The sequence below is a fragment of the Staurois parvus genome, unplaced genomic scaffold (assembly GCF_062004578.1).
Source record: "Staurois parvus isolate SC_StPar_1 unplaced genomic scaffold, SC_StPar_1.0 ptg000020l, whole genome shotgun sequence".
NCBI lineage: Eukaryota > Metazoa > Chordata > Amphibia > Anura > Ranidae > Staurois > Staurois parvus.
Genome location: NW_028317816.1, coordinates 12,579,937 through 12,597,598, shown reverse-complemented (window position 1 = coordinate 12,597,598; position 17,662 = coordinate 12,579,937). Strand labels below are relative to the sequence as shown.

General features: G+C 36.9%; 1 protein-coding gene across 1 annotated transcript in view; it reads right to left on the bottom strand.

Moving 5' to 3' along the window:
* CNTNAP2 (contactin associated protein 2) overlaps positions 1-17,662 on the bottom strand; it is a 2,186,758-nt gene that overhangs the window by 960,414 nt on the left and 1,208,682 nt on the right. The window contains exon 9 of the mRNA XM_089687345.1: positions 10,850-10,999. Within this exon, the coding sequence (XP_089543471.1) occupies positions 10,850-10,999 (150 nt within the window). The remainder of the gene's footprint in view (positions 1-10,849; positions 11,000-17,662) is intronic.

Genomic DNA, 17,662 nt, shown 5'->3' with positions numbered 1-17,662 from the left:
GGCAATTCTTTTTTTTACATTCAGCTGTCAGTGGGGATGAATCATTGGTTGCTAAGGACACGATGGCCAGCTTTCCAGCCCTCACCTTAACAACCAGCTATTCTTCACACAGAATAAAATTTGGCTGATAAATTTTCGACCAGTTCGAATTTGAATCGTTCCAAAAATGTTAAATTCGTTAGCAGGCCGCCGTGCATTAGGAAATGTGCAGATGTGAATGCAGCCTAATGGCAAGCAAGCATAACACACATTTGCAGCACGTTTCCAAACAACACAGCAAAGCATACGTTTTTTGTGTGGGTTGCTGCGAATTTGAAAACAAGTGCATGTGAATGACGCCTAATTGCTAATGAAACCTCAAATATGGTTAGCAGACGTGTATTTTTTCATGTGATAAAGTGGGCAAAAAAAGCACCAACATGCACAAAGATCCAAAACCAGGAAGCTTCTTGAGCTACTTTGGGGTCTTTGTCATGCGTAGGGTAGCCAATTCAAATGAATGGGCTGCCTTTTGTATCTATGAGCATTTATGCATGAAAACATGCAAAAAAGTGAGTGGAAACAAACATTTCTGCTATACCCAGGTGTGAATGGAATGTGCTTGGGAGAAAAGTTTCAAACAGCAAGGATGACCAGGCAGGAGAGGTGAGGGTTAAAGAAAAAACACTCATCCATCAAAATGGTATAGGAAGTCGCATAGTTTCTTATCTAATGCTGGGAGATAACATATAAGTCTATGGGGCTGAAACGCATTGGAGTCTAGTTCAGGAACCTTTTCCAAAGTCATCCTGTCCCATTGAAATTACAGTATGTTGTGATTTCACGTGTCACAAAGTAGGGAAAAAACACACCAGAATGCAGCAAAAATGCACTAAAATGCATTAAAATGCAGAAATGCATCTGGACTGCATGTGTGTGCTGTGAACTAACCCTTAGGGTGAATTCACATGGGAATGAAGAGCTGCTGAAGTGCTTTACTGCTTTCCTGGTCACAGTAGGGGGCAGTGTGGCGTGCTATTCAGCGCATCACACAGCTTTTCTTTGTTTTTGTTTTGTACAAACTTTATTTAATCTGTATAAAACATACACTTGTTTTCTGTGTATCCTTGCAGTGACAGGAATTTTACAATGCACTAAAATGCCTGTCACCGCAGTATGTGTGAATTCAGCCTTAAAACTGAATTCCAGGCAGGTATAAAAGGCACAAATCAATGTAGTTCTGTAATAATACATCATTCATGATCATATTCATTATTACATCAATTCATTTATTTTTTTACAAGCAGCGTAAGTACCTAATTTCAACTTGATATAAGTATCTAGCAATCCCCTGTACAGCAGGGCTCAAGGAGGGAAGCACCATGAGAAAGTCAGGTTTGCTGCAGTATATGGAACATGCTGATAAGAGGGCAGACCAAAATGACAGAGAGATGAGTTTATTAGTGTGATTTTGTTTTCTTTTCACTGTTCAGTCACAAGGTGAAGGAGGGGCGAGGACCTATAAGTGAAAGTTAAACGGCAGTGGAGAAAGATCAATTCCAACCCTTCTAAATGGGGCTATGCCGAGGGGCAGAGCTTTGGAAATCTCAGGGCTAGATGGGCAGAAATACAAATGATGGCAGTTTAAACAGCTGTTATATATGTAATTAATCTGTGGACTTGGTTGTTTGCCTGAAGTTTATCAACCTAAACCAGCCTAAAGGCTGTAGCTCAGTCTTTTTTAGGAAGTTATCTCTCTTTGACTTCACTTTACATTTAGACCTGTTGTTGCTTCATGCAATCACATCTCAGTATTTAATGTCACCATGTAATCATAAATTACTGCCACAACTACCAGAAAAAAATACTTAAAATTGAAAAAATAAAATAATTAATGGACAATCTTGTAACATGGCTAAGTAATGTAGCTGGGTACAATTCTGCTACAGCGTTTCTGTCTGCCTTCATATTATTTTTATCATGGTATGGTGCTATTATTGTTTAGCATGTAATTTTGAGGGTAGCAGACTCCTAATAAGCACAAAAAGCTGTATATGCTGGGTGATGAAGTATAACTATAGTAACTGGTAAACCACTTTAGTACCTAATATAAACAGAGTATACTGTAAATACCATTTGCCTTGTTATTAGCAATAATTAATAAATACTGTAGTATTAGAATGCCCAAAAGAACAATTACGTATGTATTGCAATAAAAATTGTAATACAAAAACGTGACCCACAATATCTATATTAATTTTTTACACGGTGTATTGCCTAAATATTGGTTTATCTAGGATAACACACTATGTAAATTTTCTTTTTTTGAGGTTTACTTTGCTCGTGGGAGTCATTTGGAAGGCTCAAACACCAGGATTTTTTTGGAATTACCACTTTGTGACATTATAATTTTTGAAGGACACAAGTATATGATTTTTATATATTGATTTGTATTTGGCGATTATTGTTTATTGTTTATTATGGACACTTTTTGATATTATTTATTTATTTTTTGATTCTTTATATTTTTCATGATTTGGGAAATTGTATATGTTATAGGTAGCATACACTAAGTAAGTCACATATTAATACACTTTTAGGGGTGAAGGTGTAATTTTATGCTATAGGGTTTAATTCTAGATTTAGATTCTCTTTAGGTTAATACCATAATTTCTATACACAGCATTTGAATGATGTCATAATCATATGCTGATGGGAGAGTGAAAGACAAAGGATTCTAACAGTGTCCCAACTGTAGCTTTCCAAGTCCTTGCAAACCTCTTGAAAATCGTTACTGAAAGTGCTCATTGGGGGTGAAACTGACCAACCTTACTGACTATGTTGATGATAACAGTCATGGATTCTATTATAGCATCAGAAGACAAGACTGTAAATCACAGGATAAGAATGTCACCAGCACATCGAGGTTCTCCAATATGGGTAAAAAGCCTTACTAAGCAGGCCCGGGATGTTTACTAGACTCTTGTTCGGACAGATTTCAGTGAGTTATTAATAAAAATTACAGGCCTACAATAAAAAAAATACATATTTCCATGCAAAAAAGTGTACCACTTTGAACCACAGAAATATGGACATACCGCTAGGGAGGTTAAACTCCTCTTTTCAAGAGAGAATAAATTCAGTTCTTCTAATTCGTCCTTGCAGCTGAGCTCCTCCATGTCCCTTATCAGTTTTGGTGTCCTTCTCTGCACTTTTTTCCAGTTCCCCAATATCCTTTTTGTGAACTGGTGCCCAAAACTGAACAGAGTATTCTAAATGTGGTCTTTCTAATGATTTGTACAAGGGAAAAATGATATCTCTCTCTGGAGTCTATACCTCTTTTAATACAAGAAAGGATTTTATTCGCTTTGGAATCCACAGCTTGGAATTGCATGCTATTATTAAGCTTGTGATCTACCAGAACTCCCAGATCCTTCTCCACCATTGATTCCCCCAGTTGTACCCCCTTAGTATGTATGATGCATGCATATTCTTAGCCCCCAAGTGCATAACGTTACATTTATCAACATTAAACCTCATTTGCCACACAGTTGCCCAATCAAGCAGTGCATTGACTACATAGCTTGGTGTCATCTGCACTGTACGTTTAATCTCAGACCCTATATACTGAATAAATATATTAAAAAATAAGGGTCCCAACACTGAACCTTGGGGTATAATACTAATAACAGCTGAAGAAGAAGCAAGGGTGCTTTGAAACAGGTCTCTGTTCCAGCTCCAGCATTTTCCAACAACATAAGGTAGCTTCATATCCTGGGCCCTGTATTCCATCCATGGCTTTGGCTCCCAGTGACAGCTTCCATTCCATCTCCGCTACCTTGCCAAGGCAAGGAATCCTGGTTGCCTGTCCAGTTTCTGTCCCAGAGGCTACCTGACTGTCATGCTGAGCTCCTTTTTAACTTTGTGGGTGCTTTTTAACATTTGCAATTAAAATTACACTTTATATGTTACACTATGGTTGCTGCTCTTCTCTCTCCATCCCCTCTTTTTGTGCCCTAATAACCTTAGACAATTCATAGTATGAATCCTTAACCACTACTCTCTAAATACAATCTTTTAGCCAGTTTTCTATCCATTTACAAACTGATTTTACCAAGCCTATAGACTTTACCTTACACATTAGCTGTGTGTGGGGAACTGTGTCAAATGATGATTAAAATTTTTTTTTCTAGCAAAATCTCATCCATGTGGTCTTTTATTAAACTCCAGTATCTTCTCAACTATAGAAGTTAAACTAACAGGTCTATAGTTACTTGGTAAAGACTTTGACTCCTTTTAAATATAGGCACCACGTTGGCCTTACACCAGTCCAATAATACTATACCAGTAATTAAAGGGTCCTTAAACATGAGAAGTAATGGCTTTGAAATGACAGAGCTTAATTCCTTTAGGACCCGTGGGCATATGCCATCTGGTTCAGGTGCTTTATGCACCTTTAGGTTGACTTCTGTATATTCATGAAATTTTACATAGCTTTAAAATAAAAAAAGGGGAATCATTCTAGGTTTCTAAAGACAAGGCAAAACTTTGTTTCTTCATTTTATATAGTGTAAGGAAGGGTTATAACCCATGTAAGGTTTATTTTTGCCATCTGTGTCCCATACAGGAGATTTCCCTTCAGTTCCTGTCCCATAGCCAAAACAGAAAGTGAGAGAAAATCCTTCTAGCATGAACGAATCCCAGGTTGTCAGTAGGGACACCAAAACTATTTGTCCCATTGAAAGATATCCTCACTATTTCCAGGGACAACGGAAAAAATTGGATTTTCTTTTACTTTCATTTTTGGTGATAATGATAAACAGAACTAACAGTGAGGGTGAATCTCCTTAACAGGGGCACAGACAGCAATACAAACTTGACAGGTGTACTAATCCCTCTCCACTCTATCAAAAAAATAAAACATTTTGCCTTTAGTTATACTTTAAAGATAAGATCCCACTCCATATCTACTTCATTATTGTTACACCATCTCTATCTCTTTTACTTTGTAAATCAGCAGCACAATTAGCAATAGCATTTGCATCTACCACAGCTTACAGGGTATGATGGAAAACATTTCCCAACTTCAGAACCACACTGTGGTACAGGCACAAAAAAGCCACAGGCAGCATCTGGAAACTATTGCAAAGATCATATCTTGATTAACTCTTTGGTCTAGAACTGATTAATCCTTGTCTGTGAACCAGTTCAAGTTGAACCAGTTGACTATGTGAACTCAGGTTATCATCCAGGTGAACAGTTATCCTTAAGTGGCCTTAATGAAAGAGTCTTGGATTGTTGGCGCTATCATTAAATGTTTAAAATGATCTGCTTTGAGTATGAAAATAAAAAACACATTTAGCTACCTTCCCTAGTACTACTGAACTGATTGTTATCATCACAAAGCAGCCATACCTGCTGCTGGCTTAACAGATAGATACACGATAAAAAATACTACTACTTTTATTTAACGTTGTCTTTTATTCCTTGTAGCAGCTGCTACTCCTACACCACAGACTGAATAAAAAGAAAACATTTACTGGAACTTGGCAAAGAACTTGGCAAAGAACATTTAGCAGTGTTGTGACAACACGTTCATTCATTCACTCCCTTTGTGTTCAAGTCATAATGGGAGTGAAGAGTGAAAAAACTCAATGCAAAGTGTTTTGTCTAATTTTCTGTAAAAAAAATAAAAATAAAAAAGAATTAAATTTGCAGTAGAAAATTGTGAAGGTTCTCTTTTATTCAGATGATGGTATATCTATTAGTAGTTAGTCATGGTCAAATGGACTTGTTCTGTAAGACAGCCCAAAGGCAATACCTTTTTTTCCCTTCCTTCACAGGTGGAAGGAAAGAAAATTGATTGATTCCCCTATTAACACAGTTAGTGTTGATGGAGGAATACATAAAAAATAAGTTAACAGTTACCAGTTACTGTTGACTGACTTAACTTGAGATGGCTATAAAATATTATGTGGTCTTACTTGACGCACTTGACAACCTCACAAACTATAAATCTGTTTATATTCCTATAACTACATATTACAATGTATAAAGGATAAAGCATCTTAAACAGAATCCAGGTAAGTCAGGTTCCAGCACTGAAAAAAAATATAATTTTGTGCATTTGTTGGTAAGATTTACCATAAGAAGGACTACTGCATTCCTTAATTATAATGTATTTATGCTAGCTGATTATTTAGGATATAAGCACGCTCTATTGCCTTGATATATATATATATATATATATATTTGTTGAAAAGTTATTTAATGCACTATAGCTACATACAGTAACACACAACTATTAAAAATTCGAATTTCTTTTGTGAATATTTCACAAGGTGATGAAGAACAAAAGCAAAGACTTTCTTTTAAGCTACTAATTTCTTTCATCTCCTGTCACAACACTGTTCAGATCTGAGTTGTTATACTTGGATTTGATTATGGAAACTTGGATTGATAGTCTGCAAGGCTACTGATGCTAATACAAAATAAATAAAGCTTTATAAGAATAAAATTTTGCTTCTGTGCATGAGTTGACTTGTTTATCCAACTATAATATGATTGGCGCAGGATTCGCCTTTCAGCCCATTTACTCGTCACTGCATCTAATAAGTATTATAGGCAGAATACGGAAACTGAGTGTCATTTGTAGTCTTTCCAACATTATTTAGCATTCCAAAATGTGCTCTCTCTTCCTTAGCTATGGCCTTAATAATATTTCTATAAAGTATAATATTTTTGATATTTTTTTTTTTCATTTAAAACTCCTACTTTTATCTTTACTTTTAAGGTTTATATAATATTATTTCACAAAAAACCTTCTGATCCTGGGCACATCAAAAAGTTGATAGCTGTGTGACATAACAGGATTGGTATACGTTTTGTGAAACAGCTGCAGCATTACTGGGATGCAATGTCAGCTTCCCATGGCTAATGGTCTATTTGCTCCCAATATCCATGCTCACTGATCAGTCCTTCCAAATGGACCCTTCGTACAGCCCAGATTGAAAGTACAATTAAATAATATGTTTTGACTCAATTATACTCAGGCCATCACATCTCCCATTGTACCTTACTACTAACATATTATTTAAAAGATGATGTTCTAAAGGTACTAGTAATTGGAACCACATTAACAAAACAAACAAAAAAAGATACCTAAAATATTTATACTATTTTTTCCCCTGTTCACATTAAAACATTAATAAATTAACATTACAGATGACTGCATGGCATTATAGAATTATTATTTTATTCTTTATACACAGATATTACTAAATAAAATCTCCTACTGTCTCAAAACTTTCTGTTCAGCACAGAGGGACAAGTTATGGTAAATGCTTTGCAGGATGAAAGCACTGAATTAGATTCTTCTGTCTCTTCCCTTTCTCAACAGCACTCTTGTAGATGTACACCACTGGATAATACACCACGACACTTGGTACACAAGAGGAGTTATAATAATGATGGGTACGATATGTAACACTCTAATTCTAAATGATGACTTGTTTCACTTCAACAGTTTAATTCCAATTCTAGACACAGTAAGATGAGTGAACCATTTTTGACAGGTAGTGGGCACAAACATGCACATGTTACCTCAGCATGTACCAATTCTGTTATGATTAATTCAAACATGGGTCCAAGATCTGGTTACACTACATCTATTGTTGTATCTAACTCTAGAGCACAATCTCACCATTCACTAGCTTACAATTCACACCGATTGTTAGATTGGACAGACACAGGAACGCAAAAGAAGAGTGACTTTTATAACATTTTAATGTGGGCAGGGACAAAAAATTGTGTAATAATGTGGTAATATCTTTTTTTGTTAATGTAGTTCTGATTATTGCCATCATTAAAGCCTGATCTTTTGAATAATCAGCAGGTTTAAGTAAATTGGTTACAGTGAGTCTGCCAAGTACCTGGGTAGATTTTTTGTGTCTACCCCTTACTGCAGTAGCTTTTGTTATTTTGGAAAGCACATTTTTCTTAGCTTATAAAACTGTGCACATAAATAATCTTTCTTTATAAATGTCTTTGATGAAAAAAAAACAAAGCCGTGTATATTATTTAGTCTGTGTGAAGTTATAGAGTCTATAAACAACAGTATATATAAAACATATTTGAAAATTGATCAATCCTAATGTACTGACCAGGGGCGGACTGACCATTTGGAAACTTGGGCAATGCCTGAGGGCCCAGGGTCAGTAGGGGGCCCCATGAGATGCTCCTGGTACCTTTTTCAAAGGCTTTTTTGAGTTTGAGCAAGGACACAGGGGCCCCATGATCCCCTATTGCCCGGGGGCCCCATGAGCTGTCAGTCCACCCCTGGTACTGACTGTCTATCTCATTTCTTGAATCTCTGTATGGGGATCCCACATATGTGAGAGTTTTTCACAGCCTATATTTCATGTCTAATTTCCTGACTACCTACCATATTTCTTAAGCACCTGAGGAGCCAGGACAGGAGAAAGACCAATAAATTTGCCACATTTGGAAATAAAACACCCCAAAGTATTTTATGGCAGGCATAGTGAGTGTTTTGAAAATTTCATTTTTAGCAACATGTTTTTGGAAAATACAAAAAGAAAATGAAAATTATTTTTTTTTACCCATAGTTGTCAATTATTAAGACACTTGTAAAACACATCAAAGGCATATTTTGAATTACACCTCAAAATACTATCTGCTACTCTTCCAGAGTTTGGGGATACCACATGCATAAGACTTTTCCACAGCTTACACATATAGGGACCCAAAATCCACAGAGCCCATTCAGGCTTTCTAGGGGTATACAGTGCACATCTAGTTTCCTGACTACTTATCATATTTTTGGAGTCCCTGGAGCACTAGAACAGTGAATACACCCATAAAATTAGCACATTTTGGACAGCATACACCACAGGGTATTCTCTAACAGGCATGATAAGTCATTTAAAAACTTCATTTTTTGCAACAAGTTGTTAGAAAACACAGAAGGAAATTAAATAATGTATTTCTTTTCACAAAATTGTCAATTAAGAAGATATTTTTGACACACAGCATAGACATACTTAGAACTACACCCCAAAACAAATTCTGCTACCCTTCTGGAGTATGGTGATACCACTTATGTGAGACTTTTTAACAGCCTAGCTATATAGAAAGGCCCAATATCCAAGGACCACCTTCAGGTTTTCTAGGGACATAAATTATGCATCTAATTTCCTGACTACCTATTGCATTTTTTGAGGCTCTGGAGTACCAAGACAGTAGAAACGAGGTATTCAAGTGGGTTTAGTAACACTTTAGCTATAATATGTACATGCAAAATATTTATTTGTTGGATATAATTATTTTCCAAATAAGTTTTCACAACATGGATTCTTAATCCTAACCATTTTTTTTTGGGATCCAAATCGATGAATAGTGCAAGAGGCAAAGTATTTAAGGCATCCAAATCGTTTTAGGTATGTTCTCCCTACCTGCAATCAAAATTGATAGTGGACTCTTTTAGATAAAAGAGGCTTCCGATTTAGGGATAAAATGTTTTGTGGTTCATTAGATATCACTATACATAGGTATTAAATAGTGTGAGTGATTTTGATGGGTTGTGCACAGTTCAGAACATACTTTGGTGTGGAATCCACGCAAGCAAGATTGATTTACCCCTATTAATACTCCAATTTGAAAATCTAACAAATTGTAATATTAACTGTATCGGGCATTTCAAAGAGTTCACCATATCACCAGAAAAAGAAATGTATCATTTTGGTTTGGTGATGGTTCTATTTCCATGGCAAAAAGCAGGGCTGTCAAGGGGCATTCCAGCTGAGCAATCCTGCCCAATCAGAGGGTTTCCAACAGGAAGCCAATTCATGAGGTGTTTGGATTTCTGGTAGAAGTAGAAATGTTTTTTAAAATCCTGTATATTTGGGTTCCTGGTCAGTTCTCTCCAGTGCAGCCCATAGGTAGTTCCATTTGATGCTGTAAAAATTCCGGGTGGTGTCAAGGGAGAGAAAAATTCTATCACCCTTACAATTACATGGAATCTGCAGGTTCGGATACAAGTGACTAATGTTGGGGGTAAAAATCATGATGAGCTGAACATACCTACGTTTGTTTCTGGGTGGGTTCACCCAGCTTTACTTACAAGGTTGTAAGCTCAGATGCTAAATCCAAACCCCATTGAAGTCAGTGGGAGACAAATGTTATAAAAACAGCATTGGCAATTTTCTAGACTAAAGCCAAGGGGATGTCAAATATAGAGGCTTATCACTGCCCTTGGGATCATGTACCAAAGCATTTTTTTTGCTATAAACTTACTTAGTGTCTAATGTTAATAGGTGTGGATCTATTTGGTATAAATTTAGACTGATCTGGTTTAATTAATTTGTTATACATTTCAGGAGCAGATTGGCCAGGACTTTAACTAGGATCTTTATGTTGATGGTGATAAAAAGAAATAGGTCTGTAGAAGCCTGAATAAGCATGATCCCTGCCCAATTTGGAGATAATCCATACAATCACCTTGGGAGGGAGGAAGCTCCAACATAATGGGGGTATCCAGGGAATTTTGTCTTAATCTAAACTAGGAAGATTGAGGGCTGGTAAAAAGTCCACCTGGTCTCAAATATAATGAAAAAAACATGCCTGTCCCCATGTACAAACGTGATATCAAACTATAAGCAGGAACATATTTTTTAAAATTATGAATATAAATAAGAGTTTTTGCACTAAACTGATCTCTTTTACATGTTTGTCTAAAAAGAATGTTGAAAATATTATGCATTTCCTTTGAGATAGCCACATACGTCAAACACATTGCAGTCTGCAAATAACCAATCAAGCAAATAAAGTAAAAAGGTAATTACTATCTCACCTCCAAAAAAATATTGACTTCCAGTGCGGAACTGAAGCGGACTATTTGTTTTTACAGATGATGCTTCATCCCCATCAATAGTTAACATGGCAGAATTCTCCTCAGCTGTAAATCTTACTTCATGCCACTGTCCATCATTAAGGCCAGAACCTGCAAATAAGAAATAAATCATATCAGTTGAAATTCATAAAAATGTTATATACTGTCTGTGGAGACTAATGCACAGAATAAGTGTTACACCCTGCAGCTCAAATGGTCTGGAACTGAAGTGTCAGAGATGAATGGAAACTCCTGGCATACAAAGCCATTCACCTTTAAAGAGCCAGTCCATTCAAGAAGAATAACTGCTATACAAATGCTACCATATCCTGTTTGATTTTTTATATATATATATATATATATATTTATATATATATATATATATATATATATATATATATATACACCGTATATATATATACTGTATATCAGAACATGCATGATCAGAGGAAATATGGCTGGCAGCTGGTTTTAAGAAATTGTAGAGTCCAAAACAAGAGACTCTAAAGCCACCACTACTGGTCATAAATACACCACTATGTTCCAAATGTTAGTTTTGAAAGAAATGCAAGTATGAGTACAGATAAAATTGTTTTAAAAAACCAGGAAATTCTAGATAAAATATTATCAAAGTTAAAGTGCCTCTAAATGCCAAATCTTTTTTTATTTTGGATAGAGCAGGGAATAGTTAAAACTGTTGTTAAGTTATTTTTGTCCCATTTCCAGGAGATTTCACTTCCTCTTAGACAACAGCCCCTCTTGAACTGTCACTGTCATTTCCTCATTGAAAATATTCATGTTTTGGTGAAAGCTATACATTTTGGATTCACCTTAACTTTAATCCCAGTGGCAGTCATCACAAGAGCATATAAAGAGGGTAATTTTTCCCAGTGAGGACAGAGACAGCAATAAAACCTGATATGGTTTTACCCCCCCCCCCCCAATCAAAAGCTAAAAAGACCCTATGAAAAGAATTATGACTTTTTTTAGATAACCTTTTAGACTCTATTTTAGTGTTCCTTCATTTCTGTTTCATAGTTACTATGCTTACATATCTCCTTTGCAGTTCTGTTTCATTACCCATAATGTATATGGTTGGCAAGCAAGTAAATTATGTTTGTGTTATCACTTCTTTATTATCATGCATGCCTTATTTACCAGCTACACAAGAATGTCCGTTTTATTTTATTATATATGCTATATAGCGCTGCCAAGCAAAACTATCAATGTCTTCAGTACAGTTGTACGGCATGCAGTATTTGATAGTATTTTCACCACCTTGTTTGCAATTTAAAATGTGATAATACCAACATAAAGCTTGCTGAAGGCTTAGCCTCTGATTTTCCTATGAAGATTAAAGATGCATATTCTCTGCTCAACTTATTAGCATTACATAAATGTATCTACTCCCTGTAGGGTCTTGTTTGGAATTGTTCTATTTTTTATCCAGCCTTTGAGCTGAATAGCACATTTTTACAGTAGTTTTATTCCAATTAAATTGCAGAAGATACATTCACTGATCCCAAACCAAGACTCAATATTTATCGTAACAAAAAGATGAGCAGAGTAATGATAAGCCTTTTGGCACATTTTTGCATTTTGCTTATTTCACATGCATGTACAGTATATATGTATTATTGTAGACATGATGACACTGAAAGTAAATCAAGGTCTTGGAAGAAGACAAGTTTGTTGATAAGTGTGTTGTAATACTTTGAAATATGTTGGTAGATATTGTCATGATTGTAGATGAGCATTCTTGTTTTTTGTCAATATTGCTACTAACTTTTAACATTTTGATTAGGGTTGAGCACCATGTGCTGAATTTTTCTTTTTTCCACGTTCCACAAAAGGTTGTTCAGTTAAACCACTGGATGCAGCGAAAAGTGAAACATTTAGCAGCAGTTTTACTGAATCCAGCAGCCACTGGTGTCATAATAACCAGTGACATATCCCCTCTCAGACCATGCCGTATTCTGCCGGGATTCCCAGCCTAACAGGTGTGAAGTAAAAAAAATAAATGTTGGCTCCCCTCCAAAATTTAAATTAAACATTTCAGCTCTGTTATAGACCTTTGGGGTCTGGTATGGATTTTAGGGGAAACCTGTGCAAAAAAATAACAAAAGAACCTACCAGAATCCACTTATCTGAGCTGGCTGGTCAGGAAAGGAGGTGCTGCAAACATGTGCCTTCCATCCTCAACCAAACCAGACATCCACTGCAAAAAGACCTTGCCCCCATGTTGGTGAAGACAATGGCCTCTTCCCCAAAACCCTGGCCTAGTAATTGTAGGGGTATGCAGGTGGGAGCCTTATCAGAATCTGAAAGCTCAATTAAAATACAAATAATGGCCCCAGGGGCGGACTGATCATTCCAGCACTCGGACACTGCCCGAGGGCCCAGGGTCAGTAGGGGGCCCCATGAAATGCCCCTGGTACCTTTATAGGCTTTTTTGGGTGTGTTTTGAGTGTGGGCAAGGACACAGGGGCCCCATGATCCCCTATTGCCCCATGAGTTGTCAGTCTGCCCCTGAATGGCCCCATCATGTAAGTAATTTTATAGCAAAAAAACAAACAAACAAAATGCAGATTTTATCATGTATGTGAGAAATGTTAGAATTGGCCTGTGCAGAAAGTGGTTATTTATTAATTTTTTTTTTGTTTAGGTACATGTTCCCAAAGGCAGTAATCAGCTCCTATATTTGACTTTTGGCCTAGAAAATTGCCATTTCTGTTTTTTTAAAGTTTGTCTCTCATTGACTTCAAAAGGGTTTGTATTTAGCATCTGAACTTGTGAACAATGTTGTAGGAAAAGCTGGCTGAACTCACCCAGAACCGAACTCAGGTACATTCAACTCATCTGTAATGTTGGTATTTACCATCTGTTGTTACTGTTAATTTCGAACCAGCAGGTTAGTTTTACTATATTATTCAGGGGGCATTTTAAGGCACTTTTTGGTAAAGTAATAGAAAATAACAATCCTATATATCCCATGTGTTTCAATGCGCTGGTGCACCTAGCTGGGTGACAAACTGATACAAAGGATTATCTCTGCAATCTTCCTTTCAGGCTGTATCCCCTAAAAAGAGGAAAACATCAGATAAGACTGCTTCTTTTTTTTCTTTTTTTCTTTTTTTTTAATAAAAAAGGTAAACAGATTCTTAAAGTGGTTGCAAACCCAAAACTGAAAAATTAATATGTTGCAGTTTACTAATCTTTAGACATGGTGGCTGCATTAGTTTTCTTTTTTAAGCTTTTTTCTTTCTGTTTCAACCTAGTGATCTAGCCGATACCAATGTATTAGAGTACCTAATTCTGTTTTGGGACAACAACAGAAACACCTTTGGACAGGCAGTTACAGCAAACAGTTTTGTTCCTTTTGGGATAAAAGTTTTACATAAAAGCATAAAAGCTGACTATTGTAAGAAACCCTGTTAGTGATAAATGGTTTGTCTTTACCCTCTAACTGCTACATCTTCAGGGCAGCTTGTCTCGTTGAAAAACAACAGATTTATGGACCAGATCACCAGGTGAAAACAAAGGCAAGAAGGTAATTTTTACTGAATTAATACGTCCAATCCATGACAGGTGCGGAAATTGCCAAGAATGCATAAGAGAGGACACAGAGCAAAGCAGTGGATAGTAGTTTGCAGCAAACAGTGAGTCATAGGTGGGGGTCAAGCGGATGCCTAGATATTCAAGAGAAGAAGAAGCCCATTTATAAGGGAAGTGGGACTATAGGCGCAAAACCAAATCTGAGGCCAAAGTAATATTAAGCGCGACAGTCTTATCCGAATTGATACAGAGACCCGAAATCAAGGAGAAGCGCTCAAGAACCTGTTGCAAGATAAACACATTTCATATATCCAAATGTAATTTGTGAGCACAGAACATTTTGCACATAATTGCCCCATATTACATCAGTCTATGGAATGTAACCTGGAGAGGCACACCTAGTAGACTGGATGGCAAATATGTCCTACTTCAATAGCAAGATATCAGAAGGAGGCATTGTTAGACTCTGGGTGCCTTGTCACATTGATCCATGCCAGTCTGGTGGACCCTTCCAAGCTTGGATCAGACCAAATATGGTGATGCTAAAACTCCATAACTGCAGTGTTTTCAATGAAACTGTAAAGCATATCATGGGTGTGGTTAAGAACTTGCTACCAAATATACTACTAGGCTATGATTTTATGTTGTTTTAGGAACTGTGAGGGGAGAAAAGATAACCTAGTCCTGAAAATATGCTTGAAATTATAAAAGATTTCTATGATTATAGTGAAAGAGCTGTTTGACATGTTTTGCCATATGACATACTGAGGAAAAACACATTTTTGTTCTTAGAATCCTAAAAAAGGTAGAATAAAGCCCCCATGCCTAGGTCTGCATCCTACCTGGTAGCCAGATCTCATTATAATTCTCAGCTATCCACAGCCCTTCAAATATATATATTGCATATACACTGCTCAAAAAAATAAAGGAACACTTTGAAAACACATCAGATCTCAACGGGGAAAAATATTATGCTGGATATCTACACTGATATGGACTGGGTAATGTGTTAGGAACGAAAGGATGCCCCATCGTTTGATGGAAATGAAAATTATCAACCTACAGAGTACTGAATTCAAAGACATCCCAAAAATCAAAGTGAAACAATGATGAAGCAGGCTAGTCCATTTTGCTGAAATTTCATTGCAGCAACTGAAACTGGTACTGCCCCAATGATGTCAGGCATGTTTGTATGCATTAGTTAAAGATAGTTATTTAGAGGTTGTAAAATAAATTACCATATCACCCAGTAGATGGCCTCCATTCAGTAGCCAAAGAAGACATGCAAAAAAAGGGGGGGGGTTGTGAAAAGAAATTCACAGAGAAAGTGGCTACATTATGAACAGAATGTGATACTCAGAAAAATTTCCAAAAATTATGCTTTATTACATATACAAATTTGACATTTGGGCAATCGCCCTGGTTTACCATCACCTCAGTATGAGACAATACACACAGACCTAAAACCATTTAAAGTGACACCAAAACCGGTCTAAGTACATGTGCAACAAAGACAGTGACTACTAGAGTCTAAAGTCTTTGTAGCACTGGCGCATAGGTGAACACTTCCCACAGGAGGTGTATGCAAAAATTATACCATAGGTATACCATATAACATGTTGTAAATATGTAGACATATGCCACTACCAAAATGGTTATATCCCAAGCAGGGAGTTTCAAAAAATTATACTATAGATATAAAATATCACATGTATGCAGTGCAGCAAGCACAGTATGCGTCAAAAAGAGAGGCATGCCTCTAGGCCTATATGAGACAAAAAATGAATGTCATATATAAAATGCAGTACATTCCTATGCCGGCACATATGGTTGAGGCCCATTCATCTGTAATATAAGCGACTGTTTCCTAGGGCTCTTAAATGAGAATAAGCCCCATTTGTTACCAGGATGGAAGGATAGATGCAAATAGCAGAGCACTGCTTGAAATGGTTTCTTCACCACTGTATGTGGACTACACACCACTTTCTGTAAGGAAAACAAGACAAATCCCAATAGATCTTCTGCCTGTTGAGATACACGTGATATATCCTGTTTCCTATGAAAGGCACCATGATGTCCCCATCCTGTAGTGAAACAGACAATATGTGGAAAGTCACTGGAGGAGCTTTCACTCTATATGAGATGTATAGGTCATATCGATCACCTAGGACCATATAACTAGTGTCCTGTAACATTCCACTCACCACCTGCGCAATGGATAATAGGAGAGGAAAAGATGTCCTTCATAAGTACTGCCATGCAAGGCCAGAGAGGCCTTGGTAACAAATGGGGCTTATTCTCATTTAAGAGCCCTAGGAAACAGTCGCTTATATTACAGATGAATGGGCCTCAACCATATGTGCCGGCATAGGAATGTACTGCATTTTATATATGACATTCATTTTTTGTCTCATATAGGCCTAGAGGCATGCCTCTCTTTTTGACGCATACTGTGCTTGCTGCATTGCATACATGTGATATTTTATATCTATAGTATAATTTTTTGAAACTCCCTGCTTGGGATATAACCATTTTGGTAGTGGCATATGTCTACATATTTACAACATGTTATATGGTATACCTATGGTATAATTTTTGCATACACCTCCTGTGGGAAGTGTTCACCTATGCGCCAGTGCTACAAAGACTTTAGACTCTAGTAGTCACTGTCTTTGTTGCACATGTGCTTAGACCGGTTTTGGTGTCATTTTAAATGGTTTTAGGTCTGTGTGTATTGTCTCATACTGAGGTGATGGTAAACCAGGGCGATTGCCCAAATGTCAAATTTGTATATGTAATAAAGCATAATTTTTGGAAATTTTTCTGAGTATCACATTCTGTTCATAATGTAGCCACTTTCTCTGTGAATTTCTTTTCACAACCCCCCCCTTTTTTTGCATGTTTGTATGCATGCCTGACAACATTGGGGCATGCTCCTACTGAGACGATGGATGGTGTCCTGGGGTATTTCCTCCCATATCTGGACCAGGGCATCACTGAGCTCCTGAACAGTCTGAGGTGCAACCTGGTGGCATCAGATGGAATAAAACATGATATCCCAGAGGTGTTTTATTGGATTTAGGTCAAGAAAGCATGGGGAACATTCAATGGTATCAATTCCTTCATCCTCCAGGAACTGCCTGCATACTCTCGCAACATGAGGCTGGGCATTGTCATGCACCAGGAGGAACCCAGGACCCTCTGCACCAGTATATGGTC